The 17,449-nt window shown below is 30.6% G+C and overlaps 3 protein-coding genes across 5 annotated transcripts; all 3 read left to right on the top strand.

Moving 5' to 3' along the window:
- Window positions 1–4,678: 4,678 nt before the first annotated feature.
- LOC108469187 (ankyrin repeat-containing protein BDA1-like) lies at window positions 4,679–6,380 on the top strand. The gene is made up of 2 exons (XM_017770082.2): window positions 4,679–5,370; window positions 5,446–6,380. Exons 1-2 carry the CDS (start codon window positions 4,774–4,776, stop codon window positions 6,256–6,258), a joined length of 1,410 nt encoding a protein of 469 aa, XP_017625571.1. The 5' UTR covers window positions 4,679–4,773; the 3' UTR covers window positions 6,259–6,380.
- A 3,357-nt stretch (window positions 6,381–9,737) lies between these two features.
- On the top strand, window positions 9,738–11,439 carry LOC108467803 (uncharacterized). 2 transcript variants are annotated; one of them, XM_017768585.2, is made up of 4 exons: window positions 10,060–10,431; window positions 10,507–10,828; window positions 10,905–10,951; window positions 11,061–11,439. In XM_017768585.2, the coding sequence occupies exons 2-4, from the start codon at window positions 10,618–10,620 to the stop codon at window positions 11,199–11,201; spliced, it is 399 nt and encodes a 132-aa protein (XP_017624074.2). In that variant the 5' UTR covers window positions 10,060–10,431; window positions 10,507–10,617; the 3' UTR covers window positions 11,202–11,439. The 2 variants fall into 2 exon arrangements, with proteins under 2 accessions (XP_017624073.2, XP_017624074.2); XM_017768584.2 differs by having other exon boundaries at window positions 9,738–10,431; window positions 10,507–11,439.
- Window positions 11,440–14,171: 2,732 nt separating this feature from the next.
- LOC108468346 (ankyrin repeat-containing protein BDA1-like) lies at window positions 14,172–15,935 on the top strand. 2 transcript variants are annotated; one of them, XM_053031558.1, is made up of 4 exons: window positions 14,172–14,928; window positions 15,004–15,325; window positions 15,402–15,448; window positions 15,558–15,935. In XM_053031558.1, the coding sequence occupies exons 1-4, from the start codon at window positions 14,332–14,334 to the stop codon at window positions 15,696–15,698; spliced, it is 1,107 nt and encodes a 368-aa protein (XP_052887518.1). In that variant the 5' UTR covers window positions 14,172–14,331; the 3' UTR covers window positions 15,699–15,935. The 2 variants fall into 2 exon arrangements, with proteins under 2 accessions (XP_052887518.1, XP_017624724.2); XM_017769235.2 differs by having other exon boundaries at window positions 14,188–14,928; window positions 15,004–15,935.
- Window positions 15,936–17,449: the final 1,514 nt, after the last annotated feature.

Genomic DNA, 17,449 nt, shown 5'->3' with positions numbered 1-17,449 from the left:
TTTTTGTTAAATTTAAGTTGGTTATGTTATAATCCTTATTTGTATAATTTTTAAAATATTTCTTTGCATGTTTATAGAATATTTATTTATTATAGTTTTTCTCCAAGCCAACAAATCTAAGGCGTATGTAGTTTAATAGGTCTCTAGCTTTAGTTAAAAAAAAATATCATATTAATAATTTATTAGAGGATTAACGAAATTTTTAACGATGCTGATCAAATCGAGAAATTATCTTAATTAGAGTGACCAAAATAGGAACGGCACTATTTTAGAGTGAGTTGTAATGTAGTTTACTTTTTTGAAAATAACAAAACTTAACTTAATGAATTTAGCAGTTATTTCTTGGTAAGGACTATACAAAGACTAAAAAAATATCAAATTAAAGTATAAGGATTTAATCCATAACTTTTATAAAGTATAGGGACTAATAGCATAATTTAACCCAAATTTTGTAATGTTTGATTCTCTTGCTTTACTTTCTGTTCTCTTCCATTTTCCTAATCCAAACATAAAGTTAGAAAAGGGAAGATTCCTATGCTGCTCCAAATTGTGTTATATCCTATAAAGTAGTATTAGCTAACATAAACAAGGAAGATTTATTACCACAACTCTTTATTTCATTCTTTGCTTAAGGATTGTGTGATATCAAGAATGGAGATTCATTGTGATAAAAAAAAAATGGTGATCTATTTTATTTTATTCTTTGCTTAAGGATTGTGTGATATCCAAAGAGGGTCACTGAAAAAAAAAATAGGGATAAGTCTTAAAACTATACACGAATTATGGTTTAATATGTAATTGTTTACATAAAATTTTGATTTGATCCAATTATTCTAAATTATTAACACAATTATTGATATAACGTAATTTTATGTTTATATTTGCATACATAAATAATTATATTCATCCAATATAAAAATAAATTGATATATTTATTTTTTAAATGTGTATGACTAGATCAAAATTAAAGTTTCAAATATACATTTCAACCACAATTAGAGTTTTATGTGTATAATTGCACCAAATTAAAAATTATGTATTCAATTGCACATTAAATCAAAGTTCATATATAATTTTGAGATTTATCCTAGCTAATATAAAGAATGGAGATTTATTAGCGAGTCGTTATTAACTTTTCTTATTGTAGTCCATGATTATTATTTTTTGTTCACATTAGTACTAAAACTTGGTTGTTTTTCTCAATTTGATCTCGTGACATTATGAGATTATGCAATGTCATCACCTGAATTTTTTAAGTTTTCTTTATGGTTTTTCACTTAAATTGTTTCATTTTATAAAATTATTATTTTAATAAACAAATTTCATGTTAGAAAGAGAGAAAAATATTTACTTATAAATAAATATTTTTTATAATTTTGTATTTTATTATAAATCTTATGTATTTTTTTATCAAGAATGAACATGTAAATGGTTTTTATGTTTTGAAGTTTTTAACTTTTAAGAATTAAGACTAAATCAATAGAATGTGTAAAGTTAAGGGTTAAATTTGTTAAAATTTTTTACATTTAGAACTAAATTGATAAAATCTGTAAATATTTGAGGGCTTATTTTTTTTGCCAATAAAAGAGGCCATTGTAAGTGATTTAATAGATGAGTGACCAAAATATTAAATTTTGATAATGTTAATGATTAAAATAATAATTTTAAAATTTGTGTGACCAAAACAAAAATACGATTCAACTTACATGTTTGAGAAGGATTATCTAAAAGGGGTGAAGGAACTTACATGTTCCCTCGATAGTCTATGATTTGAGAGGAGTTAGACGTAAATTATTCTGGTTCTTTGAATAAGATTCAACTTAAAAATTTTAAGATAATCTTGAAAAAAGTATTTAATTTAAAAACATATTTACTAAGAAATTAGTATTACCAAAATAATAATTTAAAATATATTATTTATTTAGGAATATGCGTTTGAAAATAAAATGTTTAAAATTTTGAATTATATATATTCTTATCACTTTGGTGAATATTTTAATTAATATTATTTAATTTTAAAAATTATTGATACATATTGATCATAAAACAAATTTTCATATAAGGTATCAAAATTCAGGAAAATAATTGAAGATATGGAACATTTACAACATTTGTTACTTCTTTTCTGTTTTAAAATTATTTTATATATCAGATAAATATAATATTTTAAAATAAATATAGACACAGGTAAAAATACTAGTTTAGATTTATTTGACCCCAAAATGGATATATATAGCTCTTTCTTGGCCCTTCCTATAGAAAGTATTCCAAAACCACGGGCTCGATTTATTATTTGGTATATTATAAATAAATAAAAAAAGGAATATTTAAATGTTGAAAGAGTATTTAAATTATATTTAAATACCTAAAGAAGTAGATAAATAGACGCATGTTATTGCTCGAAGTTGATTGGTTATGAATAATATCCTTACTTTTTGTTTTATTATATAGTCTTCTGTCTTTAATGTATCGATACTTTAAGAAATAAAGAATATTCTCTAACTAGTGGACTGCTTGGAATATTCAAAGGAGAAAGAAAGAAAAAAATATTTAATCGATTTAATATTGGATATGATTTTTTTTTTGTATTTAGGAAAAATATATTAGGTATGAATTTTGTTTTGCTCTTCTTTAAATTATTATATTATTATTTTCGTTGTTTTCCTTAGGGATGAAAATTAATTGAAATCCTAATAGTTGTAAAATAAAAAAATAGATATTAGACTAAATGCGTTGAATTATTGCTTACTGTTGATTTAATAGTTTATTATAAAAAAAATACAAGTTTCCAATTTTAGGCGACTACTCCGCCGCCGCCCCTTCTAGTGGCTAAATAAACAACAAATAAACCAAAGCCAAACCAATCTTATCTTCTCCTCTTCTTTCTATTTATGGAAGGTGGTTTCTTAAATGAAATATAATTTTCTTTCTACTGTCGATAACATATCATTCCCGCTGGTTTTATCGATTGAACTGAAATTTAATAATTTAATCGATTTGATTTAAAAATTAAATCGATTAAATTATTATAATTTTTAAAATCAATTTGTAGTAAGTTATGGTTGGTTAGCCTTTTGAGTGTGGTTATTTTAAGAGAATTATTTGTAGTAAGTTAGTGACAGAGACGGAACGAGGTGATATATTGTGAAACATATTTTATATACTATGACATATTAATGACATACTAAAATGTAATATGTAAAATTTGTGATGATACCTCTATCATAGAGTTACTGCTTCTGATACTGTTTAAATATTCAAATAATATTTGGTTTACTATTTGTGGAGTTTTAGATTCCACAAGTAAGATTAAAGTTACTGTGAAATAAAAAATATATATATTTTAAAAAAGAGACATTTGACAATTTTAAGGTTGTCTCGCCAAATAAAAATATACATTATTACAAGGTTACTAAATATTAACCCTAAAATATTATCTTTAAACTATTTTCTAAATAGATCTAGTGTAAAAATTGTTAAAATAAATATTATAAAAAGAAATACATATTTAAAATATGAATATTTTCTATTAGTTAACTTAATACCAAATAATTTTATTATAACATAAAGTACAATGTATAAAAATTTACAATCAATTATTTATAAAGAAAATATACAATTATATATATTTAAAGTTTTAATAAAAATACCAAAGGTAGAATATTTAGTAATAACATTATAAACTTAAAAAATTATTTAATATTAATATTATTATTTAATTTATAAATATTTCGATTAATAACATGTCCCACTTTTGTGGAATTTGTCAAAAAATAATTAATATAAAAATACTTGTTTCCATTTTGTGCCAACATGCTACTATATATAATAAGACTTCATTCAAAATTGATGTCTAAATGTACATTTCTAATATCCTATGATATAAATAAATTTTTTTTCAAACCAAACCAAGTTGTCAAAATATTTTTAAGAAAAACCAAAATCTAAAAAAATAGGTTTTGGATTTTCAAAAGTTGATTTTAGTGTGAAATTATAAATTTATCCTTCATTTATATTAACTACAATTTAAATATAATTTATATATTGAAATTATTTCTTTCCTTAGCAATTTAAATTCAAATTTATAAAGAATTTATATTAATTACTTAAAAATTATTTAAAATTAATACTTCATATACCATAATATTAACAATATGAGTAGGTTAATATATGTCATAAACCTCGTTACTCTTCACAAATTTGAAATTTAGTCCCTAAACTTTTATTTCTAAGAATTTAGTCCATCAACTTTTAGATTTCAAAATGTAAAATTATTTTTAGGCGCTTAAATGTTTTTAAAATTTGAAATTAGTAAAGATAAAATTTCACTTTGGCCTCCTAAAATTATAAAATTTCGATTTAATCTTTTACAAATTATAAATATATAAACTATTAAAAATTAAAATTTTATCCGGCCCCTACAAATTTTTTCTAGCTTCTCCCTTGTTTAAGAGTACATTGTTTTAAAGCGAAGCTGGTCAACTTGCCCTAGAGCAAATGGCGAAAATGCGTCGAAATTATATTAAAGTGAGAAATGGGGATTGGGAGTCAAGTTATTGATGTCTGTAATAGGCGGCCATCGATTCATATCCGTCCTTAGATATAAATATATTAATCATTTTTTAAAATATTCGATATTGTTGTGCAATATAAATATACCCTTGGGGGATTAGTTTAGTGTAAGATTGAGTTAAATCAGTTGAGGTTTCAAATAAGGATAGTCGTTTTGCAACTCTCCTAATTTCTTCATCATTTAAAGAAAGAAACAAAAGCATGGATCCAAGCTTGAGAGAAATAGCTGGAACAGGAAATATTGATGCCTTGTACTCTCTAATTGGAGAGGATCCATACATGTTGGAGCATATTGATCAGATTCCTTTCATCGATACTCCACTTCACATAGCAGCAAATAAGGGCCAAATTAAGTTTGCAATGGAGATGATGAACTTGAAGCCTTCGTTTGGTCGGAAGCTAAACCAAGATGGGTTTAGCCCCATGCACTTGGCCTTCAAAATGGGGCATACGAGGCTAGTGCTTCGACTGTTGGAGACCGATAAAGACCTGGTTCGCGTCAAAGGAAGGGAAGGGATGACCCCTTTCCATTGTGCAGCTGCAGTGGGGAACTCTAATCTTTTATTCCAGTTCCTTGAAACTTGCCCTGAATGCGTTGAGGATGTCACGGTTCGTAACGAGACTGCATTACATCTTGCTCTGAAAAATGACCACACCGACGCTTTTAATCTCTTACATGGATGGCTTCGAAAGAACCATCGTGGAGGAGGCAATGGTTTGGAAAGAAAGGTTGTGAATTGGAGAGATGATGATGACAACACTGTGTTGCACATTGCAGCTACAAAGAAACAACATCAGGTATATATGCAATATAATAATAAGTTGTGATCCTTTGATCATTTTATTAATGACTATTTATAATATTCTACGCAGGCAGTACAACTGTTGTTGGATTCCTTTTATGGGTTAGATGTAAAAGCTAAGAACTCGGAAGGCTTGACAGCTCGAGAAATCATAGAAAATGTTGGAAGACAAGGGTTGAACATGAGTAGCGCCGAAGACGATGATACGACCACCGCCAAGATTAAGCGCATTAAGAAAAGAACTAGTCGTCCTGAAAGAGCATTAGTAAAGTTGATTCGTACAAAGAATGGGTTGTCGGAGAACATGCTCAACGCAACACTGGTGGTAGCGGCGCTGGTCATAACAGCGATCTACCAATCATCTTTAAGCCCACCGAGAGGTCTTTGGCAAGGTGATAACACTAGTAACCTCACCACCAACCCCTCAAGCCTTACTACTACCACTAAATTTAAACTCTTTAACGACAATTACGATGAAAAATTTTCTAAACATTTGTTGGGTAACGAAACAAGGAAAACAGGTACAGCAATCATGAATCCCAACTTGTTTTTAGGGTTTTGGATATTCAATTTTATAGCATTTGGGCTTCCGGTTCTTCTAACCGTTTTCCTTTTATACGATGTAGCTCGTATTCTTCTTATCCCGCTTTATTTTCTATCCGTCTCCTACTTTAACTGCATGACACTAATATCTCCGTCCATGTTTTGGACAAACCTCAACTTTGTTGTCATGTGGGGAGCCATTATTCTCCCGTCTCTCTTAGTTTTTGGAGGCGTATGGTTATGGATGCTGCCAAGGTACCGGGAAATGAGACAAATACGCAGACGTGTCCTCAATGACAATAATGTCGGAATAATTCAACTCTTGCGAATATCAGTCTAATTTATATATTATATTATGTACTCTTTTCCATTTTCTCTGTATTAATATCTTTTATTTTTGAAAGAAAAACACTATGTAATTGCTTTGGATAAATTTAATAAAAATAAGATTACTTATCCCGACAGATATTTTTGAAGTATAGATTGTTCAAAATCGACTGATTTCTAAATGTGTCAATATTATTAATTTAACATAAACATATATATATATATATATATATATATAATTTATATTTTTATTATATAATTACATATTTATTATTTTATTTATACAATAAAAGAGTTATTAATTAAAAGATGAATTAAAAACTAGAAAATAATATATTTATTAATTAAAATTATTATTTTTAAAATAACTTGAAATAAAAAATATTTTATTATATAATATAAATTTTTCACTTTTCATCAATAATGAGATCAATTGTTTCGTTAATAGAATAGAAAACAGATAGTTGCTTCCTATTTCAGCAATATAAATAGTTATAAATAGTTATTCTATACAAATTAAAGAACTCAATATTATAATGGTACCATGTGTTTTATGTTTTTAATTTTAATATAATTAAAAGATGCATTGTATAACCTTTCTTATAATTATTTATGACTGATTGAGTTTAAGTCACGATTCTAACTTAAAACTAATTGAGTTAAGATTTATTTATGCTTTCAATCAATGTATGATTTTGATATTGCAACAGGTGTCCAGCTATGTGGTGAGATCTTGAAGGTGTGTCTTTGTAACGACTTGAGAAGCTTTTTGGATTTTTTTCTTTTTCTTTTAGGTTTATTATTAGTAAATTAATGAATTTTTGCTGCAAAAAATTAGCTTAAAACTAAGTTCAAAAACAAAATATAAAAATTATAGGAAATATGTTAATTTTATACAACGATAATTAATGACATTGCAATATTACTTAACAACATGAACAATCCCCATCATCGTATTGTCATTCCCAAGTAATGGCGTATTCTCTGTACTGGAAAATATCCCTCCTAACGCCGGCCGAAAGTGGGTTGAAACATTATGCAGCTAATTTGGTAAGATAATGGATGTGTTTATTGCATCAAAAAGAAATAGAAGAGGTCCCTCGGTTTTTCTTTCGTTAGGTATGGTAGGTTAGAAGAAGCAAAGAGAGCATTGTGGAGTCTAGATGGAAGGTGGTTCTCTAATCATAGATTGACAGTCAGTATGGCGAAGTTTAAACCTAGAGATGCTTTGTGGAGGAAGGCAAATGGGAGAGAGGTCAGACAACAAACAAAGAATATGGAAAGAAGATGAGTTGAAGGAAATACGGGAGCGCATGTAGGGAAGAATGCGAGTGAGATTATGGCAAATAATAAACAACATGAAGAAAATGACCCAATAAAGTTGGACGAGATGGTCGAAGATTTATGAATTTCCAGAAAAGATAAGAGAATAAAGTAGTAGAGGGAGCCATTGATGGAGAGAACTTGAAGTGGCTTGAAAAATGTATTGTGGGTGGAATGAGAAACAATGCTACTGTGGGGTTATGGGGTGATAATGGAATTTACAAAATTGGAGTCAAAATACTATCGGGTAATGATTTGTATGAATTGAAAGCCAATGAATGGGGAGATGTTTTGCAAGTGTTTCAGAAAGTTGAACGGTGGACAACAAAGATGAAAGATTAAGGTGGTTATCCTGTTACGAGATTGCAATACATGCTTGGTCTTCGAGGAGGAAGTAGTTAAACAACTTGCTGCTATTGAATATTATAATTGGTTTGATTTATTATTTTTGGTGCAAACAATCAATACTCAAACAGTCAATTGACTGTCGGATAGATCACGTGCAAAACTAACCTAACATTTGAGAATTTATCCAGAAGAAGAAACTTATCCAAGTCCAGCCCCCCACAAGTTCCCAATTGGCTCACTGGAAGGATAATATAATCTTAACCATGGGACCACACTTAAGCCGGCGCCTAAATGATTAGACTCGTGGAAGAAACGGTGGGTATTCTTTCACCCCAATAACATCACTACAAATACACAAACCATGTCTACCCATTTTGCGGGCTACTTGTGATAAAACAGGAGAACAATGAAAAGAAGAGCAAAACAAAATCCACACCTAATATAATTTTTCCTAAAAACAAGAAAACAAGTTTTGGGATAAAAAATCATCTGGAGGATTAAACGATTCAATTCATTTAGACTTCAACGTTAATTAAATTATTAAACATTCAAATCTCATTAAATTATGTATATGATTTACAAATTTAATCTTCATTAGAACTATTTTGGAAGGGCTACGTATAGCATGGGAGAAGGGGTTTTGTCAGTTAGAGATTAAAAGTGATAATACTCTTCTAATGGAGACGATTGTAGAGGGAGGAGCAATTGATGGAATTACACTCTATTCATCGAATGATGCATCAAGATTGGAAGATTTGTCTTCGTCATATTCCAAGAACTCACAATACAGTTGCTGGTCATATGACTAAGATTATGACGACAAGATTCACTGAGATCCAAGTATTTGAATATCCAAGATTATGGGGATAGGGGGTAATTTACTAAAAAAAGCTCTTTTATATTATTATTTACCGAAATGGCCTGACTTTTTGATTATTTATCGGAAAGGGCCATTTTCTGATAAATAATCAAAAAGTCCGGCCATTTCGATAAATAATGCTATAAAAGAGATTTTTTTAATAAATTGCCCGAGGATAGAGTCAAGACACAACTAAATTAGTTTTTTAGCCCTCTGTATATTTATCTAAGAAAATTTTGATATAAAATTTTCCACATTTCATAATGATCGAAGAAGTGTGAAAAAAAGTTGATAAAAAGTTTATAATTAAAAATGTTCCATATGTTCGATTATTTACCTGAAAATTCGATATGTTATATAAAAATTTAGTTTATGATCAATATATATATCAAGAAAAAAATTAAAATTTAAAAAAATATTGATTAAAAATATCCACCAAAATGATAAGAATGTACATAATTCAAAATTTTAAGCATCTTATTTTTAAACTGATATTCCTAAGTAAATTATATATATTAAAATATGTTTTTAATACTGATATTTCTTAATAAATTTTTTCTAAATTAAATATTTTTTCAAAATTATCTTAAAATTTTTGAAACTTATGTTTATTTATTGCTCGTGGAGAGAGCCAAAGGATTCACAAATATCCTATAAAGTATAATAAAATAATAAAAATAAATATATAAAAAAACACATACCAATACACAAAATATATTATCTATTTTATAACATAATGTTTAAAATAAATATTTTATGTTTTAAAAGTAATACTAAAAATATAAATTTTAGAGTAAAATTTTTGAAAGCGAAGCTGGTCAACTTGCCTTAAAAATAGTGATTGGGATTCAAGATTTTGACGTCTGTTATAGGCGGCCATCAATTTATATCCCTCGTCAAATATAGATATATTAATCATTTTTTTAAATATTCGATATTTATATTCAATATAAATCTACCCTTGACGGATAAGCTTGTTTTAAATCAGTTGAGGTTTCAAATAAGGATAGTCATTTTGCAACTCTCCTAATTTCTTCATCATTTAAAGAAAGAAACAAAAGCATGGATCCAAGCTTGAGAGAAGTAGCTGGAACAGGAGATACTGATGCCTTGTACGCTCTAATTCGAAAGGATCCGTACATGTTGGAGCATATTGATCAGATTCCTTTCATCGATACTCCACTTCACATAGCAGCAAATGAAGGCCAAATTAAGTTTGCAATGGAGATGATGAACTTGAAGCCTTCGTTTGGTCGGAAGCTAAACCAAGACGGGTTTAGCCCTTGCACTTGGCCTTAAAAATGGGCATACCAAGCTAGTGCTTCGACTGTTGGAGACCGATAAAGATCTGGTTCGCGTCAAAGGAAGGGAAGGGATGACCCCTTTCCATTGTGCAGCTGCAGTGGGGAACTCTAATCTTTTATTCCAGTTCCTTGAAACTTGCCCTGAATGCGTTGAGGATGTCACGGTTCGTAACGAGACTGCATTACATCTTGCTCTGAAAACGACCACACCGACGCTTTTAATCTCTTACATGGATGGCTTCGAAAGAACCGTCGTGGAGGAGGCAAGGATTTGGAAAGAAAGGTTGTGAATTGGAGAGATGATGATGACAACACTGTGTTGCACATTGCAGCTACAAGAAAACAACATCAGGTATATATGCAATATAATAATAAGTTGCGCTCCTTTGATCATTTTATTAATGACTATTTATAATATTCTACGCAGGCAGTACAACTGTTGTTGGATTCCTTTTATGGGTTAGATGCAAACGCTAAGAACTCGGAAGGCTTGACAGCTCGAGAAATCATAGAAAGGGTTGAAAGACAAGGGTTGAACATGAGTGGCGCCGAAGACGATGATACCACCACCGCCAAGATTGAGCGCATTAAGAAAAGAACTAGTAGGCCTGAAAGAGCATTAATAAAGTTGATTCGTGCAAGGAATGGGTTGTCGGAGAACATGCTCAACGCAACACTGGTGGTAGCGGCGCTGGTCATAACGGCAATCTACCAGTCGTCTTTAAGCCCACCAAGAGGTCTTTGGCAAGGTGATAACACTATCCCCACCACCACCTCAAACCTTACTACGACTACTAAATTTACCCTCTTTAACGACAATTACAGTGAGTATCGTTTTAAATTTGTGTTGGGTGAAGAAACAAGGAAAACAGGTACAGCAGTCATGAATCCCAACTTGTTTTTAGGGTTTTGGTTTTTCAATTTTATAGCATTTGGGCTTCCGGTTCTTCTAACCGTTTTGCTTTTATCCAATGTACCTAGTATTCTTCTCATCCCGCTGTATTATCTATCCGTCTCCTACTTCAACTGCATGACAATAATATCTCCTTCCACGTTTTGGGCAAACCTCAACTTTGTTGTCATGTGGACAGCCATTATTCTCCCGTTGCTCATAGTTTTTAGAAGTGTATGGTTATCGAAGCGGCCAAAGTACAGGGAAATCAGACAATTACGCAGACTTTTCCACAAATAGAATAATGTTGGAATCACTCAATGGTTGCGAATGTCAATGTAGTTTACATGTTCTCTTATGTTATGTACTCTTTTTCCATTTTCTCTGGATTAATATCTTTTCTCTTGGGTAAAAAAATTATGTAATTGCTTTGGATAAATTTAATAAATAAGAGTAATTTTCCCAACAGATATCTTTGTCCTTTGCAACGAAAAGAAAAAACAAACAAAAGCCAACCATCCTATTTTCTAATTTTAGAAAATAATTTCCTGTTTCTGAAAATATCGATTCTTTTTTTTTTAGAGATGTTTTCAAAATATTATTCAGTCAAAGTTAATGAATTTCTCAACAAATCGATAATGTTGTGGAATTAAATCTGAATATTACATAAAAAGATGACAATACATTTTTTCGATTTAATATTCAAGCCAAATAACATGCAACTTTGATAGAGATAATGAACAGTAAACCTCATAAGGGTTCTAAGAAGTCCTTTTATGCTTGCCTTTCCAGACTACACCGCTTTGGAGCCCAATATGGCTCATTCTCTTTGTCTGCATAGTCAGCTTTTGTGCTTGCTTGAGTTTTGCGGTTTCAGGTCCTTTTCACTTCTACAAGCATTAAGATTGTCTACACTAGATCACATTCATGTAATTTGGGCTCACAATGAACCTGGTTTTGTCTGGACTCATTGCTATGTATTTAAGTTAGACTTGGACCTTTCATTTTTTTTTTATATGAAAATTGATTGCTCGGGAATTTTGTTAAACCAAACCATGTCAATTTTACCTTTAAAAAAACATGTTAATTTTGTGCACGTCCTTGTACTATTATAGTATAAAATATATTTTCTTTCAAATGAGAAAACAAGTAATATGAATTTTTTTTTGTAATAATTGAATTAAACTGTTAAATGCGACGGTTCAAATTAAGCAACAATGAGTTAGGTAAACTTGTCATTATTTAAATTAATATCTATCATTTAATTAAGCCCCCTTATAAAATTATTTTCCTTTACAATTCTTATGAAATAAAAAAAATTTATGGGCTAAGATAAAATTATAAAATTTTAGGAAGATCAATGTTATTTTTTTTGCTTAAATTAAATTATTAAATTTTTAGAACGGCGAAAAATTAAAAATTTTCCATTAATCAAAAAGGTTTTAAAAAAAAAACTTAAATGAAATAATTGGTCCTTGTAGTCTCAATTTCTAAGGACCTTTGGGCTGAATTTAAGAGTACAAGAACCAAAATGCACTCCTCTCAATTGAATATTATAATTGGTTTTATTTATTATTTTTGGTGCAAACAATCAACACTCAAACAGTCAATACTGTCCGATAGATCACGTGGAAAACCATCCTAACATATGAGAATATATCCAGAAGAAGAAACTTATCCAAATCCAACCCACCACAAGTTGTCAACCAGCTCATCCCATTGGCCTTTCCACACCTTCGAATTGATTGGTGCAATCCGAGCTGGTCCTATTATTGGAAAGAGAATAGAATCTTAACCGTGGGACCACACTTAAGCCGGCGTCCTAAATGATTAGACGCGTGAAAAAACGGTGGGTATTCTTTCACCCAATACCATCACTACAAATACACAAACCATGTCTACCCATACTCTGGGCTATTTGTGATAAAACAGGAAAACAATGAAAAATAATAATATAAAGAAGAGAAAACATTCAAATCTCGTTAAATTCATGAACAAAATTAGTTGTGGGGTTCTCAATGTTGCTAAGTAAAGACGAAGTTTTTAATATTGATGCGAGAGTTATTTTAGAAGGGTTATGTTAGAGATTGAGAGTAATAACACTCTTTTGATGGGATGATTGTAGAGGGAGGAGCAGCTAATAGTTAGTTGATAGAATTACACTCTATTCATCGAATGATGCGTCGAGATTAGAAGATTTGTTTTCGTCATATCCCAAGAACTCACAATACAATTGCTGATCATATTACTAAGGTTATGACGATAAAATTCACTGAAATCTTATTTTGTGCAACATTTAGTATAAACAGATTAAATTAGTGTTACATAGGTTAATACGTTATCTTAATAGTATCGCGTACCGCTATTTTAATTTACCAAATAATAATAATAATGGAGCCCATGCTTTTTGAATCTTTTCTATGTCACAGCTATGGGGATGGGGTCAAGACACAACTATCCTTTTTTTAGGTCAAATAAATCTCAATTAGTTTTTTAAGCCCTCTGTATATATATATTTATCTAATAAAATTTTCCACGTTTCATAATGATCGAAGAAGTGTAAAGCAAAAGTTGATAAAAGTTTATAATTAAAAATATTCCATATCTTCGATTATTTAACTGAAAAGTTGATATGTTTATAAAAATTTATTTTATGATCAATATATATCAAGAAAAAATTTTAATTTCAAAAAATATTGATTAAAATATCCACCAAAATGATAAGAATGTACATAATTCAAAATTTTAAACATCTTATTTTTAAACTGATATTCCTAAGTAAATTATATATTTTAAAATATGTTTTTAATACTGATATTTCTTAATAAATTTGTTTCTAAATTAAATATTATTTTTCTAAAATTATCTTAAAATTTTTGATACACTGCTCGTGAAAAAGTTCGACAAAATATAGTAAAATATTAAAAATAAATATTAAAAAAAGACACATACCAATACACAAAATATATTTTATAACATATTATTTAAAATAAATATTTTATTTTCTAAAAGTAATTTTTTGCCACAATACTAAAAATATAAATTTTAGAGTAAAATATTTGAAAGCTAAGCTGGTCAACTTGCCTTGAAACAAGTGGGGAAAATGCGTCCAAATTATATTGAAGTGAGAAACAGGGAGTGGGTTTCAAGATTTTGAAGTCTATGATTGGCGGCCATCGATTTATATCCCTCGTCAAATATAGATATATTAATCATTTTTTTTAAATATTCGATATTTATATTCAATATAAATCTACCCTTGACGGATAAGCTTGTTTTAAATCAGTTGAGGTTTCAAATAAGGATAGTCATTTTGCAACTCTCCTAATTTCTTCATCATTTAAAGAAAGAAACAAAAGCATGGATCCAAGCTTGAGAGAAGTAGCTGGAACAGGAGATACTGATGCCTTGTACGCTCTAATTCGAAAGGATCCGTACATGTTGGAGCATATTGATCAGATTCCTTTCATCGATACTCCACTTCACATAGCAGCAAATGAAGGCCAAATTAAGTTTGCAATGGAGATGATGAACTTGAAGCCTTCGTTTGGTCGGAAGCTAAACCAAGACGGGTTTAGCCCCTTGCACTTGGCCTTAAAAAATGGGCATACCAAGCTAGTGCTTCGACTGTTGGAGACCGATAAAGATCTGGTTCGCGTCAAAGGAAGGGAAGGGATGACCCCTTTCCATTGTGCAGCTGCAGTGGGGAACTCTAATCTTTTATTCCAGTTCCTTGAAACTTGCCCTGAATGCGTTGAGGATGTCACGGTTCGTAACGAGACTGCATTACATCTTGCTCTGAAAAACGACCACACCGACGCTTTTAATCTCTTACATGGATGGCTTCGAAAGAACCGTCGTGGAGGAGGCAAGGATTTGGAAAGAAAGGTTGTGAATTGGAGAGATGATGATGACAACACTGTGTTGCACATTGCAGCTACAAGAAAACAACATCAGGTATATATGCAATATAATAATAAGTTGCGCTCCTTTGATCATTTTATTAATGACTATTTATAATATTCTACGCAGGCAGTACAACTGTTGTTGGATTCCTTTTATGGGTTAGATGCAAACGCTAAGAACTCGGAAGGCTTGACAGCTCGAGAAATCATAGAAAGGGTTGAAAGACAAGGGTTGAACATGAGTGGCGCCGAAGACGATGATACCACCACCGCCAAGATTGAGCGCATTAAGAAAAGAACTAGTAGGCCTGAAAGAGCATTAATAAAGTTGATTCGTGCAAGGAATGGGTTGTCGGAGAACATGCTCAACGCAACACTGGTGGTAGCGGCGCTGGTCATAACAGCAATCTACCAGTCATCTTTAAGCCCACCAAGAGGTCTTTGGCAAGGTGATAACACTATCCCCACCAACACCACAAACCTTACTACGACTACTAAATTTACACTCTTTCACGACAATTACAGTGAGTATCGTACTAGAGTTGTGTTCGGTGAACAAACAAAGGAAACTGGTACAGCAGTCATGAATCCCAACTTGTTTTTAGCGTTTTGGTTTTTCAATTTTATAGCATTTGGGCTTCCAATTCTTCTAACCGTTTTGCTTTTATCCAATGTACCTAGTATTCTTCTCATCCCGCTTTATTATCTATCCGTCTCCTACTTCAACTGCATGACAATAATATCTCCTTCCACGTTTTGGGCAAACATCAACTTTGTTGTCATGTGGACAGCCATTATTCTCCCGTTGCTCATAGTTTTTAGAAGCGTATGGTTATCGAAGCGGCCAAAGTACAGGGAAATCAGACAATTACGCAGACTTTTCGGCAATTAGAATAATGTTGGAATCATTCAACGGTTGCGAATGTCAATGTAGTTTATATGTTCTCTTATGTTATGTACTTTTTTTTCCATTTTCTCTGGATTAATATCTTTTCTCTTGGGTAAAAAAATTATGTAATTGATTTGGATAAATTTAATAAACAAGATTACTTTTCCCAACGGATATCTTTGTCCTTTGCAACGAATAAAAAAAACAAAGAATAACCAATACCATCCTGTTTTCTAATTTTAAAAAATATTTTCCTTTTTCTAAGTATTGTTGATTCAAAATTAACAAAATTTTCAACGAATCGATATTGTTGTCTAAATATTTTCTAAAAAATGAAAAATTCATAAAAAAAAACAGCTATATTCAGTCTATTCAAATAAATCTTAATAAAACCCTGTTCATCGTTGATGTCTAAAAGGATTTTTTTTTTATCCCATTTAAAGCTCAAAGCAACTATTTTTTTAAAAGCCGAATTAGCTTTTAAAAACTTTTTTTTTAAAGTCAAATCAAAAACTTCAAATTTCGTTTTTACTTTTCTAAAGCTAGTTTGAGTGTCTAAATACAATTTTATCTCTCATTTATATTAACTATATAAGCTAAATATAATTTATCTATTTAAATTAAATTTTAAAAATAATTTATATTAATTACTTAAAATAACTTAAATTAATATTTCATAAATTATAATATTAACAATGAGTAATAATAAATAAATTTATTATATTTATAATATAATCTAAGTTGAATATTGTTGATGTAAAAGGCCCAAATTGTCCGAGCCCATTTTACATCCTCATTATACCCAAAACCAAACTAAACCAACTAAAGCCCAAACAAACCCAAACAACCATCGGCCCACCATTACAAACCCAACTAAACGGCCCAAAAGAATAAAACAAAAAAAAACCCTAAATCAACCTAGTTGTTGCTGCCTTTGCCCCATGTCAGTCGGCCACCGCCACTGTCGCGTCACCACTGTCCTCCACTTGCACCTGCAAATTAAATGAAGAAAGGACAGTAAATAATAAGCAAAAAGCATGTAAAATGGCTTTAAAAAGCCAAGCCTAATCAATTTGTAACATTCGGCAATTTTTCACCAATACAAAATAGATTTAAAACACAAACAAAATAGTGATTTCATTGATACAAAAGCACTCGAATAGCACCAAATCAGGGAACCAAAATACCAAAAAACGAAATCGAAAGCCTAAGGTGATTTTTTTTTATTTTATTTCTGTCTTATTTTCGAATCCATTCCCTCAGACATATACTTATATTAAAAGCATATAAAAAATACAAAAAAAGGCACCTCTTGGAGTTCCGACCATCGCACGCGGCGGCCAGCGACGACGACCCCACGGCCATCCCTTCCCTGGATTCTGGCTTTGGCCAGAGAGAAATAAGAGAGGGAGCCCCCTTTTTTATTAAAAAAATTTGCTTTTATAATACTTGAGAAACGGCGCCATTTTCATTGGCCTCCCCAGACACCAAAATGACTTTGTTTTGGGGAGGCCGACTCGATCTTACCCCTCTCCAAGGGCAGGATCCGCGTGTTTTTGGTTAATGGGTTATTTGCGCGTTTAGTCCTTCCACTTTTCTATGATTTTACAATTAAGTTTTTATTCTTTTTAATTTTGACCCTGTAATTTGTTTGGACCTCAATTTGGGCCTTATTTGAACGACG

Source organism: Gossypium arboreum, chromosome 8 (assembly GCF_025698485.1).
Source record: "Gossypium arboreum isolate Shixiya-1 chromosome 8, ASM2569848v2, whole genome shotgun sequence".
NCBI lineage: Eukaryota > Viridiplantae > Streptophyta > Magnoliopsida > Malvales > Malvaceae > Gossypium > Gossypium arboreum.
This window is presented reverse-complemented; position numbering and strand designations above follow the sequence as displayed.